The following is an 18,393-nucleotide window of genomic DNA, read 5'->3' on the forward strand; positions in this document are numbered from 1 at the left end:
ATTTGTTCGGATACACGTACTTTTATTGCACTTCTGTTTCTTTGTCAATTTTGACATTGACAGTAGAGCCGATACCGATAACATTTTTCTTGTTTTTATTTTACTGCGCGTACAGAGAAATGTGAAATATTCGTAAATAAATAGATGCTAAAAACTGGGAATCATGGAAGCATGTCGAGCGTGTCTAGTTACTGAAGAAGAGATGATCCCTTTAGATGAGACGTTCGTTAATGCCTACAATATACTTACCAGTCTAAATGTAAGTATTTTTATCCTCTAAAACCACGTCGAGACATAAAACATTATTTTTCAGTAAACTTCATCTGGCCTCCTGATCTTGATACTTATAATTTTTGTATGATTGAATTCTAAATGGTTGCATTGTCTGGTATGTCTTGCTAGAGTTTCATTCTCCATTTTTTGATATTGTATAGAAAACTAAAACTGTTTCAGATTGCAATTTTGGACGCGATGCCTCAATACGTGTGCCTTACCTGTGTAAAGGCTATGAGGTTTTGTATGGAGTTCAGAGATAAGTGCATTACAACGGAAACATCATTACAAGAGATTCTACTTGAGGTATGCCATTTATGATAAAGGGATTTTTTTACTGTATAGTAGTGCAGAGAAGAAGATTTACCAAAGTATTTAAATTAGAAATTTGGCCGACTAGTTACCAAAGTTTACCAACTGGCTAGTTTTGTTTATAAAAATGTTGTTTCTGAAGTTAGAAATATACACGAAACTATGAAGAACATAATACATTTAGCAATCATTACTGTCATTGGCAAAATGGTTATCAAAATTTATTTTACTGATGTTCATCTTCATCACTCATGGCAGTAAATATTACATGTAGAATATATATAATATATTCCTTATTCTTTAATTTAAATTGGTATCATTTAATCAATAATGTTTATTTAATATTCACTAAGTTTTTATTCCCGTGCTGAGCTTTTAGATCCAACTGATGTTATAAAGTGCTTAAAAAGACGCCATGTTGTGTAATGGAGGGAAGCTACGACACTGGTTGTTGCTACAGTCATGCCACCTTTCATACGTCAACACAACTGAAGAATAAGAACAAGAATAAAATAAATTTAGAAAGTCTGTTGACTGATCGTAGTTAAACCAGGAAAAAAATGATTTTATTTCACATATTTTCTTCATTTACAATCTAACTTATTAAACACCATCTGGTCCGTCTATATCATTAATTGATGCATCACTAATTTTAATTTAAATGTACTATAAAACTGTAAAGTTTATAATATCTAGATTCTAGAAAGTACTGTTAGCGTATTGTGATAAGTGGTAACCCTGATAGCAGGGTTGCACAATCCACACAACAGACCTTCCAGATTTTTTTCCAATTCGTACTACTTGCGATGTTGTGGGACTATAAGCAGATGTTTTAGAGTGTATGATCCAAAGATAAATGTATTTCGTTTTTTATTTCCAGACGTTAAAATCCCAAGATAGCCATTCCAATGTACTAGAAAATAAAAATGATATGATTGATGCACAGTTAAATATAAAGCATGAGGTCAAACAGGAGGGGAATGATGACCCAGTGTTTGATGACTGTTTGGATAATTACTGTCACTTTAATGAAGATTTGAGTTATTATGTTAAACTTGAAGAGACTGAAGGTAAATAGTTAAAAACTGTTTTAAGAATAAAATAACATGAAAAGACTGAAATTAAATTATCAGAAAAGAAGTTAAAAAATTACATTCAATTTTCTTTTTCCCTTCTTAATGGGTATAAGCTTACCCAGATAACAGAAAGTGTTGCCTTTCAAAGGAGAAATAATTACATTGTTTTGTTACAGATGTAAAACCAAAGAAAAGAAAGTACAGGAAGAAAAAATGTACTGCATCAAGAAAATCCACTACACCTAGAAAAGAACAAAAAATCAAAATTAAAATTGGAGCTTCAGGAACTGAATTAGCATGTGGTAATAATAATTTTATACAATCTATAAGATCCCACTGACGGCCAAAATTGGTTGTATCCCCAAAGGAATATGCAGTGTTATTAGTTAGGAGTATGAGAGTGAGGTGCTTAGCAATATTGTAAGGCACTAATAACATATTTTAGTGCATCATTTTCCATACTTGTCAACTAACCTATTCCAGGTTTATGCAAGAAGACTTTTTTAATGTCAGAAGACCTAAGAACTCATGTGGAAAGCCATAAAGGTGATCGGACATGTACACAATGTACAGAGATACACGACAATTGGCCGAGTCTGTTAGGGCATCGCTTTAAACATATACCGAGGAAGGACCAGCGATGTCATATGTGCTGGAAAAGTTGCCTGACTTGTGTACATATGGAATATCACTATATGAAGGAACACTGTGATGGAGAGGTTAGATCAGTTTTATTTATTTGTTAGACTGGAAGTAAAAATAAAGAGAAGCCTATTTAGCAAATTGGGACCACCACAAGCACAGAATAATGACAATGAAATTATGTTTTGTTTTGTATTTATGTTTGTATTATTTAAAATGATGTTTTGTTTATTTGATCTTCCTAAGACAATGTTTACAATGGAACATTTTTTATCGTATCTTCCTAAAACTTGTATCAGAATAAATGGCGTGCGAAGTGGAGGCATAGTAGTGGCATTACAAAGTATTTAGCTTAGTTGTAAACTTGATGATAAAATAAAATTCAATTATGAAGAATACTTGGTTTGTTCGAACTCTTCATTGTTAGTCTACAAATTCATCATCTCCCTAGTGTTATCCTGTTTCTACAAAGTCCGTTTACCGAACCTGAAGATTTAACAGGCACGGAAATTTACAGAAGCAACTGCCTATCTGACTCTCCAACCCGCGAAGAGAAAACCAGCCCAATACAGGTTGTCACATACCTCAGAATCATACGAAACGCATTTCTCGGGTATATGGGCGATAATCATGTTTGTCTACAAAAAGTCTACAAATTTCCCATAATTGTGGTTTCCAGAAATCCAAACTGTCCTGCAAGCAATGTTGCCGTTCTTACGACACTCCAAGGCAGCTCAGCAAACACGTCAACCACTCACACTCCGATAAATGCTTCATTTGTGATTACTGTTCTAAAACGTAAGTACTTTATGATCATGACTCTTTGTTACTCACTTTGAGGATAGTTACCATATCATAAACAAACATGATTTCGAAAACAAATTCGACCTGTGCCGGATTCGAACCTGCGACCTCTCGATGCTATACTGCACTTGGTATCTAGTAGTTATTGCTACTTTTAGCTCACTGACACTTCTTGAATTGTCTATACACCTGTATGGTGTATGGATTATAATACTTTGACAAGTGATGTTTACAATAAAAACAAAAATATAAGTTTTAAAACAATTACTATTCCAGTTTCAACAACAAACAACGTTTAATTACTCACTTACGGAGCCACAGCAGCAATAAGACGTTCGTTTGTGATCTTTGTGGATTTTCCTGTAAACATAAGAGTGGGCTGAAGGTAAATATTTATTATACTCGTACTTTGTTTTAAACTGTCACCATTTACACTCATAATTATTAAAATTATACACCTTAAATATAAAAAGACTCGATAGTCCGTAGAGCGGATGAAGGATAATAGAATTGCGAAAGCGGTATATAAAACGAAAGTTGATGGTAGGGCTGGCAGAGGAAGACCTAGAAGGACTTACATTGACCAAATTGGAGATGTCCTTAGAAAAGGTTTAGTACAATCTACTCTGAACCGGCGTGCGTTTATGAAGCGATTGATGAATGTGGAGGAAGCAAGAGAAGTGTGTCAAGATCGAAATGGAATTCTATAGATTACCGATTAGATTAGATTATGGATTTTACCTAAATTAACTTTTTTTTTATTTTTTTCTATAGGCTCTGCTTACCCCGGTGGGAAATAGGCGTGGTTTATGTATGTATGTATGTTAAATATAAAAACAAAAACAAAAATGGCAATAGGCTCGCTCCTATCACATGGGACTTAAACATAGCTGACGAGGAGTTGGGGTACTATACACCTCTGCCTACCCCCTCGGGGGTACAAGCGTGAAGCTATACTTAGGATTAGAAATAAAAATAAGACAACAATATAATAATGAGACTTTATTGGTAACTTTAAGCTATAAGCAACGTCGACCAGGCTACTTTAACTTTGTTTTTTTTTAATTGCAGGATCATACAATAAGGAAGCATGCACCCGGGAAGGTGACTTGCAAGAAGTGTTTACGCGTGTTCGCCACGGCGGAAGACAGGGACAAACATACGTGCAATACTGTCACCAAGATCTGTCCCATTTGCGGCATACAGGTGTCTAAGCGGGTACGTTACTTTTACGATTACTCTGTCTCTTTCTACCTGGATTTCTTTCTGTCCTTGCCCAGGCGTTCATCTGAACTGAAAACGAAGTAGAGCATAGAATGAGTTCAGTATCTACCCGGGAATGTATCCCCTCTAAGGGTTGAAATACATCTGTTCGCACCGCATCGCACTTTGTTATGTTTCTATCCTTTTCTGACACTTAGAACCGTCATTTACTAAGAGCGAGATATAAAGCGCGAACGCAGTCCGACCGATTTGTCAGTTCTGCAGCGTGTGGACGCATTATCTCGCTCTAGATACAGAAAAGGAGAGAAACATAGGCAAGTGCACTTCCGTGCTGTCAGATTTGGTTCAACCCCAATTATGGACTGATGAGCGATGGACTGATTACCTGTGTATACGGTTATCATAATTATACACTTTAAGACTTCGTATCAAAAGAGACTGCAAGTTACGGCCAAGAGTTTTATACATCCATGCTTCTTTGTGTAAAACATATTCATACATGCATAGTTTTTATGCCTAGACTTTGTCGCACCCGGGACACTTAAAAATCTCGTTGTCACGGCTTACCCGGTGCGTATGAGCGAGACAGCTAGTGAAATCGAGTCGATAAGCGTAGTCGCGGTAACAAATATCGTGGGTGAGGGGGGTGAGGTGAGGAGCTCGGTGGCGCAGCGGTAAACGCGCTCGGTCTGCGATTGTTGAAGTTAAGCAACTTTCGCAAAGGCCGGTCATAGGATGGGTGACCACAAAAAAAGTTTTCATCTCGAGCTCCTCCGTACTTCGGAAGGCACGTTAAGCCATTGGTCCCGGCTGCATTAGCAATCGTTAATATCCACCAATCCGCACTGGGCCCGCGTGATGGTTTAGGCCCGATCTCCCTGTCCATCCATAGGGAAGGCCCGTGCCCCAGCAGTGGGGACGTTATTGGGCTGATGATGATGAGATGAGAGAAGCTCGGGTTGGTGCGGGGCGGAAAGTCCAATCTATACGTAATATCATTGACGATTATGACGATATAATATTAATCAACACGATTCAAAGTGTAACCATGTTACCTACTGAATAAAGATATTTTTTAATTTTAATTGTATGGCTTTGTGTAACAGTTCGGGCGGCACCTACAAGCGCACTCGACAGTGGGTCGGTACAGCTGCCCGCGGTGCCCCGCCGTCTACAAGACTCGCCAAGCATGGCAGGCACACATGAACAGACACGACGGCGTCCGACCGAAGCAGTGCGAATACTGCCCGCTCAAGTTTTATACTAGCTCTGTACTTATCAAGCATCGGAGAATACATACAGGTAACTGCTACTTTGACACAGGCTAGGGGTTTAAAGACATCTGGCAGCACCTCATAGCATTTTTGACCTCACGTGGCATGATCAACGCGGCGATAGCGTGCGGTCGCTCTCTCTCGCTCTAGCAAAGGACGGTTCTGAATAACAGAAAAGGATAGTAGAATAAGAAAAAAGTGCGACGAGGTGCTAACAAATGTGGTTTGAGCCTAATACCCTCCACTGCTCAATATGCAGACATGGAGTAACTAATATACTAAGTATACCTTTTAGAAATAGAATGACAGCAGGACATATATGGACATCGCCTAGTGTGATAAAGACGAGAGATGTCTCTCTCACACTAAAAGCATTACAGCTTAGTAAGAAAGAGACGAGAGATGAATCCCATAGGGTATTCATAAAACAGTCGCGATAAAACGTGTGCAAATAAAGCGCCCGTGAACCCTCTGAAGATATTGTAGCTTGGGTTTGCTGGTATCTATCGAACTAAACCAATTTTGTACATTTCCCAGGCGAGAAACCCTACGTATGCAAAGTGTGTCACAAAGGCTTCACCGGCAACCACAACCTCAAAGTGCACATGAAGGTTCACGGTGAAGATCTGGTGGTGAAGAGGTCCGCTGACCGGCCCGTCTACTTACCGCCTGAAATACAATCTGGTGTATTTCCTCCTCGCCTTCAGGATCACCCATTACTAGGCGTCCTTAGAGTTGAACAGGAATGAAATGATATTTCATATAGGCATCTTTTAAATCTTCGTATCGGTGGCATGCGATGGGAGTCACTAATCAGCTAAAGATGTTGTGGCCAATTGTCCAAGGTGCATCGTACGTACCAGGTGCACTTCTATATTATTTAAATTTTAATGTATTTATGGATTCTAAAGGTGTGTTTATATTAAAGCAGAGCGGGGCGGAAACCTGATGGAATGATACGATCACAGCGAACGAAAGAGCAACAGAAAGTCTTCTCTCTCGCGCGTTGTGATTGGTCAATGTCTTATCGATAAACATCGTGACAAAATATTTAATGTATTCCGCTCATATTTTATTTATAGTAGTCCGTTGGTTTAGCCTCGGCTCTAAGTGAATTTGTTCGTGCGATTCTCTACTGAGACGTTCTAGAAAAACGATACAGCAATTATTTTAAAAATAGACATTTACTGTCATTTGTTTTCAAATTCAATATAATTATTCTGTGTTACTTCTTTATTCAAATATATGGAAACTAGATTTTACTCGTCTATAAGGGTTGTTTATGTTATGCCACTGTGGGCGATATTATTTGTTATACAACATACTGTTTAATTTTACCATTGTAGTCTATAAAAGTTTCTATAAATAAAACAAATTGTTTTATAAACTGTCTTATAGATTATTTATTATACATAGAGTTACATTATACAGCTGGTTTAGGTACAAAAGTAAATGTATCACATACAAAAAATTCTTTGGCAAGTACACCAATGTACTGGTTTTATCAAAACTTTTATAAAAAGTATGAAAAACTAAAGTTAGGTGACGTAAAAATATTTCAAAATATAATAGTAAGGGAATAGTGATATAAACTTACTTCTAACTTAAATAATATAAAAGCACTAATTACAGGCAAGTTTTTACGATAAAAGACATTTGTATGCAGAATGCTTATTCGTCAATACAATGTTTAGTCCACAATGGATCCAGTAGAGATTAACAAATACTAGTGATTATTTAGTAATTGAGAAACATACTACATACGCTAGTCGAGCTATGGTAATATAGTATACAACAAAAGGTATAGTTTAAAAAAAATTCTTCCAGTTGATATTAGTTACAAAATAAAATTATAGGGTAGTTTCCAACTACTCAAATCAGGTACTTTTTACTAAAAGTCATAACACGAAATTACTATGGAACTTGTATGAAAAAGCAACTAGCGTGACATAATGTCGCCCTTATTATTACATTTTTCTTTATAATCCATGCAAAAAGAAATCGTTTAGTAATCAGAATTTCATAATTTATCTTTGACCAAGAAAACTACCCAATTATTAAATAATTTAGACATTTTAGTCAATGCATCTACAGCTAGTGGACAAGAACTTGAGTAATAATGGAAGAAGTAATAGGGTTACGAAGAAGTATCATCCAATCATTAATAAGATTGGTGTAAGACAACTGACAAGTTAGCACAGAATGTCCACTTTATGTCAGAATAAATGTACAAAAACGTCCCACGTCGTTGTAATTGAACGAAAAAGACGATATATGATTGTTCACACACACATTAATGCCTTTAATAGGACAGTTTTTCCCTTAAAACGCTAAAAGGACAGAGTTTTACAACAATAAAAATGTACTTCAAAAGTTACACTATCAATTATCTTAAACTACAATGGAAATAGGCAAAATTATACAATAATTTACATGCAAAAAAGTATATAATACTGCATGCTAATAGGCAAGTAAAGTACAAAATCAGTCTTAACCAAAAATAATATAAGTGTATTTTTTGTTTGTTTTGTGTGTTTCATCATAATTAACACATTTGTGAATTTAAACCCATAGCACTAGTAGTAGCCGTATTTATAGCAATATGATTCCTAAGAAAACAAAATAAATTAATACCTATACATCTCGATTTCTGCAGAACAACAAATGGGTTGCATATCAGCAGGATGCCTATTTAATTCGCTCGGGTTATTCATTCATTCATTTTAAACAGTCGTAAACCATCCGTCCCTTTCCTTTTCGGCGGATATAACTTATGATATGAAAATGACAGGTATAACTTAAAATTAAATGGTGTCTGCAGGTATCAGCACCTTGGGCTAAGTTTTCATAAGTTACTTACCACTAATTCTATTATGTAACACTTAATATTAGGGTAAAATAAATTCATACAAAATTAACTACTACTGCCAATGATTACAAAAAGGCTGGTAATATATAATGGCTGTTCAATGTATATGTGAATGGGTTGATTGAGGAGCTCAGCAGCGCCGGGGTGGGTTGTTCAGTGGATGGCTGTTTTGTTAACAACATCAGCTATGCCGATGACATGGTGCTGCTGAGCCCCTCAGTCAATGCTCTGAAGCTACTGATAGCAATTTGTGAAAGGTATGCTGTGGCTCATGGACTCAAATATAATGTAAAAAAGAGTGAGATATTATTGTTTAAATCTGGCGTTAAAAGGTACTCAATTCCTCCAATAACTCTAAGCGGGTCTCCTCTTCAAGTTGTTCAGCAATTTAAATATTTGGGTCACTGGGTCACGGATACTTTAAAGGACGATGTGGACTTGGATAGGGAACGCAGAGCACTGTCTATCAGGGGTAATATGCTAGCACGTAGGTTTGCACGATGTTCTTACGAGGTGAAGGTTACCCTGTTCAAAAGCTATTGCCAGAGTTTATACACGTGCAACCTTTGGAGCAATTACACCAAAAAGACCTTCAGTGCTCTGCGCGTTCAATATAATAACGCCTTCAGGGGGTTGTTGGGGCTGCCCTGGCGCTGCAGTGCCTCGGGGATGTTCGCCTCCTGGAGCACTGATGGCTTCCAGGCTGTTCTACGCAAGCGTGTGGCTTCTCTGTGGGAGCGAGTGCGGGGCAGCAGCAACAGTCTCCTGAAGGTGGTCTCACAAAGGATGGACAGTCCCATCCTCACTCACTGGATGTACATGCATGTGACATCCAATGAAAATTATAAATTTTACTAACTTAGATATAATCTTCTATTACTAACAAAATATGGATAAATATCTGAAATAAATATTTCATTCATTCATTCATTCATTCAATATACAATATTGTAAAAATTGAGCTACCTTAACGTTCTTGTTCCGATAAATTAGTGATCTCTAGACATAAATAATAGTTTGTACTCAGGGGCGGATCCAGAATATTATGAGGGTTATTTTTCCCAGACTTTGTATATTGTGTAGAATTTAAAACTTCTTTATTAGTTTCTGTTGGTTAACCCTCTAAATCCACCCTTGACTGTACTTATTAAATAAAACAACAGAAAAAAGGAAACAGTACAATTGCCTAAGTACTAACTTCTACACAACCACTTTCATTTAGAACCCTTACAACTAACTCTCGTAAAAGAATAAACACCAATATTTTCACACAACGAAGTTAGGATTTCGACTTAATTATGACTTTAGTAGTACTTTAAATCATACAGGAAGTGTGATTTGTTAATTTAATTATTAAATATGAGTACTTACAAAGTTTATTACGATATAAACTGTTGGATCACATCATCAGCATATCTTAAAAAAAAACAATATAATCAAAAATAAAATCATCAAAAATTCTGCTGATTTGCAAGATGACAAAACCGTCCTTTTTTATTCCATAAACAATGATAAATGCACGTGATTTAGGTAGAACTACATTTAGAATGGTATATACTTCCAATGGTACGAAACATCCGGTCGAAAATTTCTACTCTTGGTTAGTAAGAAAAATGTCTTTTGGGTATTAACTCATCGATGCATGCGACTGTAAACGAAAAGTAAGTACACACTGCTCTCAAATTCTAATTTCTTTATCAGTCTTTATCTATGTACTTTTGTACATGCAAATGTGCTGGCATGTTCGGGGCTAAAATGCGACTTATTGGCTACCTACATATAACTATATTTCATTGCCAAAACTTCCTACGTTTGGTATCCTTACGACTGTTTCTTTGCCTACCTTGTCTGTGTCTATGAGGGATCCCGAACTGTGTTTTTTCGCTTTGGGTGCTAGTGGTGGGACTTCGCTGCAAGTGGAGCAGTTATCGTCGACTCTAGAGCTGGAGGCTGTGAATTTCTTGAGGCTGCCTGTGGCGAGAGATCCGTTAGACGACGAGCAATGTGGGGGGAGAAGCGGTACTCGCTCTTGGAGGTCTCTGGTGGACCCTGTTGGTCGGTGTCCGCAACTGCTGCCTGAGTCCGAAGGCGCCACTTCAGGACAGCCACCCATTTGGATCCATTCCCCTATCCTGAAACGTGAATTTGTTCAATACATTACTATATTGCACCATTATAAATACACTTGTTATCAGTAACAAGAAATTACATTCAATTGTAATGTACAAAGCAAGAGGATTTGCTTAAGTTTATACAGATTACGCATGAATTTTAATTTAAAGAAGAAATGTGGTACCTAATATGTGGACAATGTGGTTGACTGTACATGTACTGTGGAAATATCTTACACATATTGTTATTATCATTATCACCAGCCCATTAACGTCCCCACTGCTGGGGCATGGGCCTTCCCTATGGATGGATAGGGAGATCGGGCCTTAAACCACCACGCGGGCCCAGTGCGGATTGGTGGTTATTAACGACTGCTAATGCAGCCGGGACCAACGGCTTAACGTGCCTTCCGAAGCACGGAGGAGCTCGAGATGAAAACTTTTTTTTGTGGTCACCCATCCTATGACCGGCCTTTGCGAAAGTTGCTTAACTTCAACAATCGCAGACCGAGCGCGTTTACCGCTGCGCCACCGAGCTCCTTACTGTATTGCGCGCCACCGAGCTCCTTATCGTATTGTTAACATATTGTATATAAATGTTTGATATCCCATAAAAATAAATAAATACCTGTTCACAATCTCTTCGAAGTTAGGCCTCCGCTGCGGCGCGTGTTTCCAACAGTCCCTCATGAGAGAGTACATGGGTGGAGGACAGGCCGCAGGGGCCGCCAACAGTTCGCCGCCTCGCACCATCGATATCACCTCTTGGTTGCTGTACCTGGGTTTAACATTCAGTATGAAATAATATGAGTTCTATAGTGTACCTATAGTATGCATATGATATCATTTGTACCTACTAATATCTAAAGTAGGTTACAATAGGTTACTTGAGTAGTTAGTTTTGAATTCGACGATAAATAAAAAAGAAAAGGTTGATTAATTTTTTGATAGCTAAGATATCAATTAGCTTCTATTTCTAGATTACCATTTTATAATTTATCTTTGACCCAGCAAAATATCCTATTGTCAATAAACTCATTTAGGCACGTGAATTATAGCGACATATGACCATAATAGATAAGATGGCAATAGATAATTTCCAGCTAATAATCACATCTTTGTACGAAAGATAGTTAATAATAAATGAAACATCAGACTATAAATGGTCAAATGCTATTATAGTTTCATTGTTTTAACCTTAAGGAAGTAATAAAACCTATCACGTAGCATTCCACCTGTGACTCCGTGTGGAAGAACTTCTTCATTTATCAAATATAGCCTATGTCACTCAGGAATAATGCAGATTACTGGAAAAATATTTTTTAAAGTAGTTCTAGAACACAGTCTAGAGTTCTAGAAACAAAATTACAAACTTTACCTCTTTATAGTATTTGTACATACTAAAGATAACTTACCCATAATATGGTTGCAGGCCATAGCTGTATATTTCCCACAACACAACACCATAAGACCAGATGTCACTCTCTGTTGTGAATTTGCCATAAAGAATGGACTCTGGAGGCATCCACCTAACTGGTAGAAGACTCTTTGATTGCACCTGGAAAAACGTAAGTGTTACAAAGTGCTGCAAAATGGCAAATAATTTTACTTAACACTGAATTCTATACTTACTCTATAATAATCCGAACTATAAATGTCTCTTGATAGTCCAAAATCTGATATTTTCACAATAAAGTCATCAGACACTAAACAATTTCTTGCAGCCAGGTCTCTGTGAACATAGTGATGTGATGCTAAATACTGCATCCCACTGGCTATGTTGTGTGCTATGTTCAGCAGCCGCAGTGCAGGCAAGCCCTTGCCAGAAGGAGGCGCCCTTCCCATAAGGAACTCATGCAAGTCGCCGCGCGCCATAAACTCAAACAGCATACATAATGGTTCCTCTCTTAAAGCTACCCCAACTATACATACAATATTATCATGATTCAGTTCTGATATCAAATCTATTTCTCTTCTAAAATCAGCCTGAGTTTTCGCCGACGCGTTTTCCTTTAAAGCCTTCACAGCTACATACTGAGTTTCGCCATTTCTCTTCAGAGCTCCCTTGTAGACTTTACCAAAAGCACCTTCACCTAATTCCTCCAAGAATTTTATTTGCGAAAGAGAATACTGTGGAATACGTAATATGCCATTACCTCTAGTATTTCTAGTCAAGTGTGGCTGATTGGCAATATTTTGATTAGTTAGTAACTCATTCATTTCTATTGGAGAGTTCAATCTAGAATTCCCGTAAATATTCTTATCAGCATTTGGTAAATTGATATCCCTAATGGTAGCTGCATTCCCCTTGTTTTTGTGTCTATAGCACACACAGATAATGAATCCAATGATAGATAAGGTCAATAGTAAGAACACAATTACAATGTATATCCAGATTTTATGTGCACATTTAGGTATATCACAAAGTTCTTCAGTTTTCCTGTCTTTGTCTACTATGCACCATGGTTGAGACTTGAGTCCTCCAGGGTTCCTGCAATAGCTGTGTCGTCCAGCCAATTCTGGATAATCTGACACTCTAACTCGAAGTTGTTTTGACCATTCAACACAGGCCATTCCATTATGAGCCACATTGACCTTTCCCAGGTAACCACTACCATCCTCCCAGTAACATTCATCATCTGATACCATTACAGCTCCAATGCCAATCTTCAAACAATCAATATCATCTTCCGGCAGGTCTTGGCACTCCTCTAAGGTTAACTGCTGACCAATATGTGGATGTCTCTTAGCTATAGCATACTCCATTTGACATAATTCATTTTCTAAGATTTCACAGTCTTGTTTACAGACTCGCCTTAGAACTGTAGAATTGTGGCGATAATTCAGTGTGTCTAGTATACTATAATTTTGGGTCAATGGAGTCAATCCTTCAAAAACTATAGGCGGTGAATCATCTGCTTCATTAGATATGGCTGATACTATATCAAATACTCTCTTTGCCTCTTTAACAAAGTTGTCATTGGTCACTATGGGATCTCTACAAATAGGGAATGTGGAATAGCAGAGACTTGGCAATGCATAACCTTCACATTGAGAGCTGATGTCATTGGAATACTTGGTAACTTGGATAGCTTTTATCAACTTATCCTCTACAGCAGCTTGTGTAGTATAATATGGGATGTAAACAAACTGTCCTTTGAGATGTAACTCACAAATCTTACCCTCATACTCCTGGCAAATTGGTTCCAATTTCTCTGGTATCAGTGGACTCTTGGTAGCTACTGAACTAGATCTCATACCCTCAGGAGCCAAATCTGTTGTCTTCACATTAATATCTAGGTCCTTAGCTATGTCAGAATGTGGAAATAACGATGTGTATGTCGGTAGCTCATAGTTCTCAATGCCATCATTGTCTTTTATCACAATCAGTCTTGAAGTCTGTCGTTTTTCATATGTCTGCTTTATTACACAAGTGTAATTACCTTCATCAATAGTGCTAATGTCTTTAACTCTGAGGTTAGTGCCAACTGTACCATTAGTCTTGTCTATTTTAGTTGTTATTTTAACTTTTTCGCTCTCTGTTATGGTTTTCTTGTCCTTGAGCCAATATACCTTCACATTTTTCATTAAAGTTTGAAGAATGTGATCAGGGACCTCTTCTAGGGACGTTTCTATACCTTCTTTATTTTTTGTATATACTTTAGTAAAGTTCATGAGAGCCTCACATTTGAACCTTACATCGTTTCCCACAGAACGCGATATCGTTGCTGGTAGTGTTTTGGAAAAATTTATGTCAAGTTTTATGTTCCATACTTTTTGCTCCGACGTCCCGTTTGCCTTTAATGATGAGAGAGAATCTGTTTTTTCTGGGGTCGTTGACTGACTTTCACTCACGGATAAGCAAAAAACAATAATTGCACAAAAGTATTTCATGACTAATGCTTTCCATAACACTGCGACACAAGAATGTCTTTATTTCTGAATAACATACATGTTGGTATCACTCTTCTGATCTATATAACAGTATAAATAAAGAGATGCTAACAACGACAGGGAGACGCTACAAATTTCCATAAAAATTACAGTAATTTCAATATATTTTTATAAATAAATATTCTCCCTTCCGTCAAGTCAATATCGCGATCGCAAGCAGGTTCGACCATAAACTATTCTTTTTTTTTCTATAAAAGTGACAGTAGCTCTATTTTTGTCCATACTCGTTCTTTTACACGAGTGGGAATTGGTGGGAATACACAACGAATGGATTGTGTCCCTTTCGATATGATATTGGATACTGTGAACTGGGGCTACAACTCGTCCGGGGCAGGTTGCACCAACTAATAACCGCGCGCATCATTACCACCTTGTTACCACTGTATAAAAAAATATTTTTTTAAAATAAACTTATTTATTCATTTAAATAACATTCTTATTTATTTTATACTTATATCTTAGGTATGAAAGTGTAACTTGTCATGATTCAATTCATTATAAATTATTATTTAATATAAAATAGCGGCATCATTTAACGGTTATTATTAAAAACTTTCAAATCGTGTATCCAGCCAAACACGATTTGAAATTGTTTTGTTCCCGCCAAAATATTACCAGCCAGTTAGTCCAGAGTAACAGCCAAGCCAGTCGCAAAGTTCGTTTCAGAAGAATTTAAAACAAGTTCAATACAAGTAATCGAGGATATTAATCAAGTTCTTCCTCAATTTCTTCTTCTGTAATTAGCAATTCGTCGAGTAGGTTAGAATCTGGCGGCAACCACTCGCAGCTTGTATCTTCAGAAGAACATATCTGTTAACAAACAATGTTTGTTTAGTACGTCAAAATCATAAAAAGACTCTCTCACATATCAAAATCTAAAACGATTCAAACAGTGTCCGCGTACGTAAGTACTTAGATAGCGTAAGCATATACACAATATAATACTATCATATACTTAAGTATAATTTTGACGAATACCTACTTTTTTATTTACTATTCTGTTATTAACCCTTCAGCCGTGTACGTAACTGTAAGTTTGTAACCAGTTTCGAAGTAAACATAATTATTATTTCTTCGAAACTGGTTTCGACACGAGAAGTAAAAATTTTGACTCAAATTTATTCAAACTTGTGTTTATGCTTAAACTTGCAGCTACTTTGTCTATTTTGTCGTAAGATGAATAAACCATATGTATTATTGTGAATTTAACTCACCTTGCACTTGCAAGAGGCGGCCTCCACGTAGTGGTAGTCCTCAGTATTAGGGTCCACGCCAGCATCGCAGTGCCGCAGCTTCACAAACTTGTGGCGCCTCTCGTTGTGCACACACACGGGGTGATGCGACTCCTTGTATGGGAATTGCCAGTGCGATATCTAGAAAGATTAAAAACCGATCAAGTTCTAGTCGGACCTTAGTAACTTAGTAACAAGTTTTAATGATTCATTGAATGTTTTTTTAAGTGTATTAATTAAATGTAATTATTTATACAAAGTTAAAATAAAGGCCCTGATATACAGGGAAGCGAGAGTTTCTAGGGAACCGCGTTGGAGCGCACCGCTTAATACACGTGTACCTAATTGTCGTTCCGAATGTTCCGGAAGTTTTGCAGGTTGTACTTATTGGCGAAAATTTGTTAGAACACATGGTGAACCCACCTAAGTGAGACACACATCTACTGATAGTTTTTATTATATTCATACCTCATAAGACAAGCAGAACCCGCCACAGGACTGGATCTTCACATTGTCCCAGCATTTGCGCCCTTTCAGGTCTGTCTGCACCGCTTTGTGCATGTGGTACTTAGGCCGACAACGCGTCGTGGCGGCAAGGCATGCGGTCAAATACAAGACCAGGGCGAGGGTCACCAGCCATTGTCTGTGGTCCGACATTTTGGCTGCAACATAAATAGGTAAAAGTAAACCTTGCTGCACATAGAACCGGAACAATAGAGGACCGAAGCGCGATAATCTGAATGAATCCGCCGTTCATATACAATATATCAGTCGGAACCGCAGCCAAAATTCCACGCCCGGCCCACTCGTCTCGCTTTCCGGGCTCTGTGTGCATCTGTAGGTAATATTAGTCATAACACAATCACAATCTAGATACAAATCTAAATACAAAGGAGGAAGATAAATCATCACACAAAAGAAAAGTTATACATAGTTTCGGAATCATCGCATCCACTAATACTGCATTGTAGCATATGCACTGCAGTATTGGTAGCTATGCAATATTGTAATTTATTAAATAAATAATAATAATAACAAAAAAGTTTATTCAGGTAAAGATTATATAAATTAAACATGCCAAAGACCGGACCAAAGTGCTATTAAATTAACCAATGCGTTTTATTGCCCACAATTTAAACTGAAGGGTGGCGGAAGTATCAAACTCGCTATTTTCTGTTGTAACAGTAGTAGTACCTTATCTAAATCTCCGCCCTGTCTGACGAAGTTCAGATGAAGATTATGTTTTATAAAGAGAAGACGACGACGTCAATGCATTTCTTACACGCGAGTTCACAGCATCAACAAAACGGCCCACGAACCATTTGCGCGCCAGTGCCGCCGTATAATAATGCTGTACAAAAATAGTCCCTGCCGTTTAGAACGTATAATTTGAATATTTAAGTTTGGAACTTTTAATTTTTTCCTCTTTTTTCTGTTTTTCCACATTGCCTAATGGACTGTTACACCATGTACCTTCATAGGCAGGAACTTAGAAATGTAAATTGTTCTAAAAAGGTCTCATCATAAGATGATTCTTCTTCTATGGTTGTGAGTTGAGTTGGATTACAAACCTAGCGACTCGTAGTCACGCGATGAGTATAGCCTACGCCTAGATATCCAGACACAATAGTACGTCGGCGAACGTTTACTAAGTACTCTTCTTCTATCGTGTGGGTTGTGAGGTGAATTACTAACCTCATCAACCCTGGTGTAGTAAGGGTCATTATTGAGCCCTACATGGCTTATTTAACGACGAAGGTGCTTACTTACATCAGTAAATAAGTAGTACCTAACCGCACCGGGACCAACGGCTTAACGTGCCTTCCGAAGCACGGATCATCCTTTACTTTCAGACAATCAGGTTATCAGCCTGTAATGTCTTAACCAAAAAATATTATTATTAAGACAAAGCGATTAAGTATTGTGATATCTCTACTACCGGGTTTCGAACTCTTCACCTCCGGATTGCGAGCGCAACGCTCAACTACTGGGCACAAGGGGCCGTTATAGTTATAATTTATAATATTATGATATAATATGAACTTCACTATGATACTTAAGTGTTCGTGAAGTTGAAATAAGTATTTTCGGTTAGGTATTCTTTCCTCTATCTGAACTATGTACTCATGAGCAATATAATGTACCCACTTTAGGACTCTGTCGCACTAACATATTAGACATTTAGTGAGCCTTACAGTTCAATTTGTCAAAAAAGTTAATGTGACATGGTACCAAAGTGTATACATATTAATGTTCGTGACCGTACCTATATAGGTACCTACATCTAAAGGTAACGTGAGATCACATTCTGTTACTTTTGGCAATATAAAAATAAGAACACGTCGGTAGTCCCTAACGGATAGACATTACAGCCAGCCTAGAGAGTGTTCGATAAACTGCCTTTGGCACGGATTCCAAAGTCCTTAATTATGTAGGTGTGAAACACTTAAGTATTATCCTCAATAATACGAACATAATCATCATCATCAGCTCATTAACGACCCCACTGCTGGGGCACGGGCCTTCCCTATGGATGGATAGGGAGATCGGGCATCACGCGGGCCCAGTGCGGATTGGTGGTTATTAACGACAGCTAATGCAGCCGGGACCAACGGCTTACGT

General features: G+C 37.5%; 3 protein-coding genes across 3 annotated transcripts; 1 reads left to right on the forward strand and 2 right to left on the reverse strand.

Annotated features, from left to right (window-relative positions):
- Positions 1-80: 80 nt before the first annotated feature.
- Positions 81-6,992, forward strand: LOC126368030 (zinc finger protein 260-like). The gene is made up of 10 exons (XM_050011883.1): positions 81-259; positions 454-579; positions 1,466-1,655; positions 1,838-1,963; positions 2,145-2,380; positions 2,983-3,101; positions 3,384-3,492; positions 4,179-4,325; positions 5,438-5,633; positions 6,143-6,992. The coding sequence occupies exons 1-10, from the start codon at positions 164-166 to the stop codon at positions 6,352-6,354; spliced, it is 1,557 nt and encodes a 518-aa protein (XP_049867840.1). The 5' UTR covers positions 81-163; the 3' UTR covers positions 6,355-6,992.
- A 2,425-nt stretch (positions 6,993-9,417) lies between these two features.
- Positions 9,418-14,701, reverse strand: LOC126367995 (tyrosine-protein kinase transmembrane receptor Ror-like). Its single transcript, XM_050011816.1, has 4 exons — positions 12,218-14,701; positions 12,001-12,143; positions 11,214-11,363; positions 9,418-10,606 (listed from the first exon to the last, which is right to left on the reverse strand). The coding sequence occupies exons 1-4, from the start codon at positions 14,477-14,479 to the stop codon at positions 10,258-10,260; spliced, it is 2,904 nt and encodes a 967-aa protein (XP_049867773.1). The 5' UTR covers positions 14,480-14,701; the 3' UTR covers positions 9,418-10,257.
- Positions 14,702-15,024: 323 nt separating this feature from the next.
- Positions 15,025-17,721, reverse strand: LOC126368098 (thyrostimulin beta-5 subunit-like). The gene is made up of 4 exons (XM_050011984.1): positions 17,711-17,721; positions 16,240-16,433; positions 15,754-15,912; positions 15,025-15,349 (listed from the first exon to the last, which is right to left on the reverse strand). Exons 2-4 carry the CDS (start codon positions 16,426-16,428, stop codon positions 15,245-15,247), a joined length of 453 nt encoding a protein of 150 aa, XP_049867941.1. The 5' UTR covers positions 16,429-16,433; positions 17,711-17,721; the 3' UTR covers positions 15,025-15,244.
- Positions 17,722-18,393: the final 672 nt, after the last annotated feature.

This window comes from Pectinophora gossypiella, chromosome 7 (genome assembly GCF_024362695.1).
Source record: "Pectinophora gossypiella chromosome 7, ilPecGoss1.1, whole genome shotgun sequence".
NCBI classification, from domain to species: Eukaryota; Metazoa; Arthropoda; class Insecta; order Lepidoptera; family Gelechiidae; genus Pectinophora; species Pectinophora gossypiella.

Bases quoted from the DNA above. Each gene is read 5' to 3' on its own strand.
- LOC126367995 (XM_050011816.1), bottom strand. From the start codon at position 14,479: ATGAAATACTTTTGTGCAATTATTGTTTTTTGCTTATCCGTGAGTGAA. The intron at 12,144-12,217 runs GTAAGTATAGAA...ACGTTTTTCCAG, and splicing joins ATAGTTCGGATTATTATAGA to GTGCAATCAAAGAGTCTTCT. The intron at 11,364-12,000 runs GTAAGTTATCTT...TGTTAAACCCAG, and splicing joins GGCCTGCAACCATATTATGG to GTACAGCAACCAAGAGGTGA.
- LOC126368030 (XM_050011883.1), top strand. From the start codon at position 164: ATGGAAGCATGTCGAGCGTGTCTAGTTACTGAAGAAGAGATGATCCCT. The intron at 3,493-4,178 runs GTAAATATTTAT...TTTTAATTGCAG, and splicing joins AACATAAGAGTGGGCTGAAG to GATCATACAATAAGGAAGCA. The intron at 5,634-6,142 runs GTAACTGCTACT...TACATTTCCCAG, and splicing joins GCATCGGAGAATACATACAG to GCGAGAAACCCTACGTATGC.
- LOC126368098 (XM_050011984.1), bottom strand. From the start codon at position 16,428: ATGTCGGACCACAGACAATGGCTGGTGACCCTCGCCCTGGTCTTGTAT. The intron at 15,913-16,239 runs GTATGAATATAA...TAATCTTTCTAG, and splicing joins GGTTCTGCTTGTCTTATGAG to ATATCGCACTGGCAATTCCC. The intron at 15,350-15,753 runs GTGAGTTAAATT...GTTTGTTAACAG, and splicing joins CCGCCTCTTGCAAGTGCAAG to ATATGTTCTTCTGAAGATAC.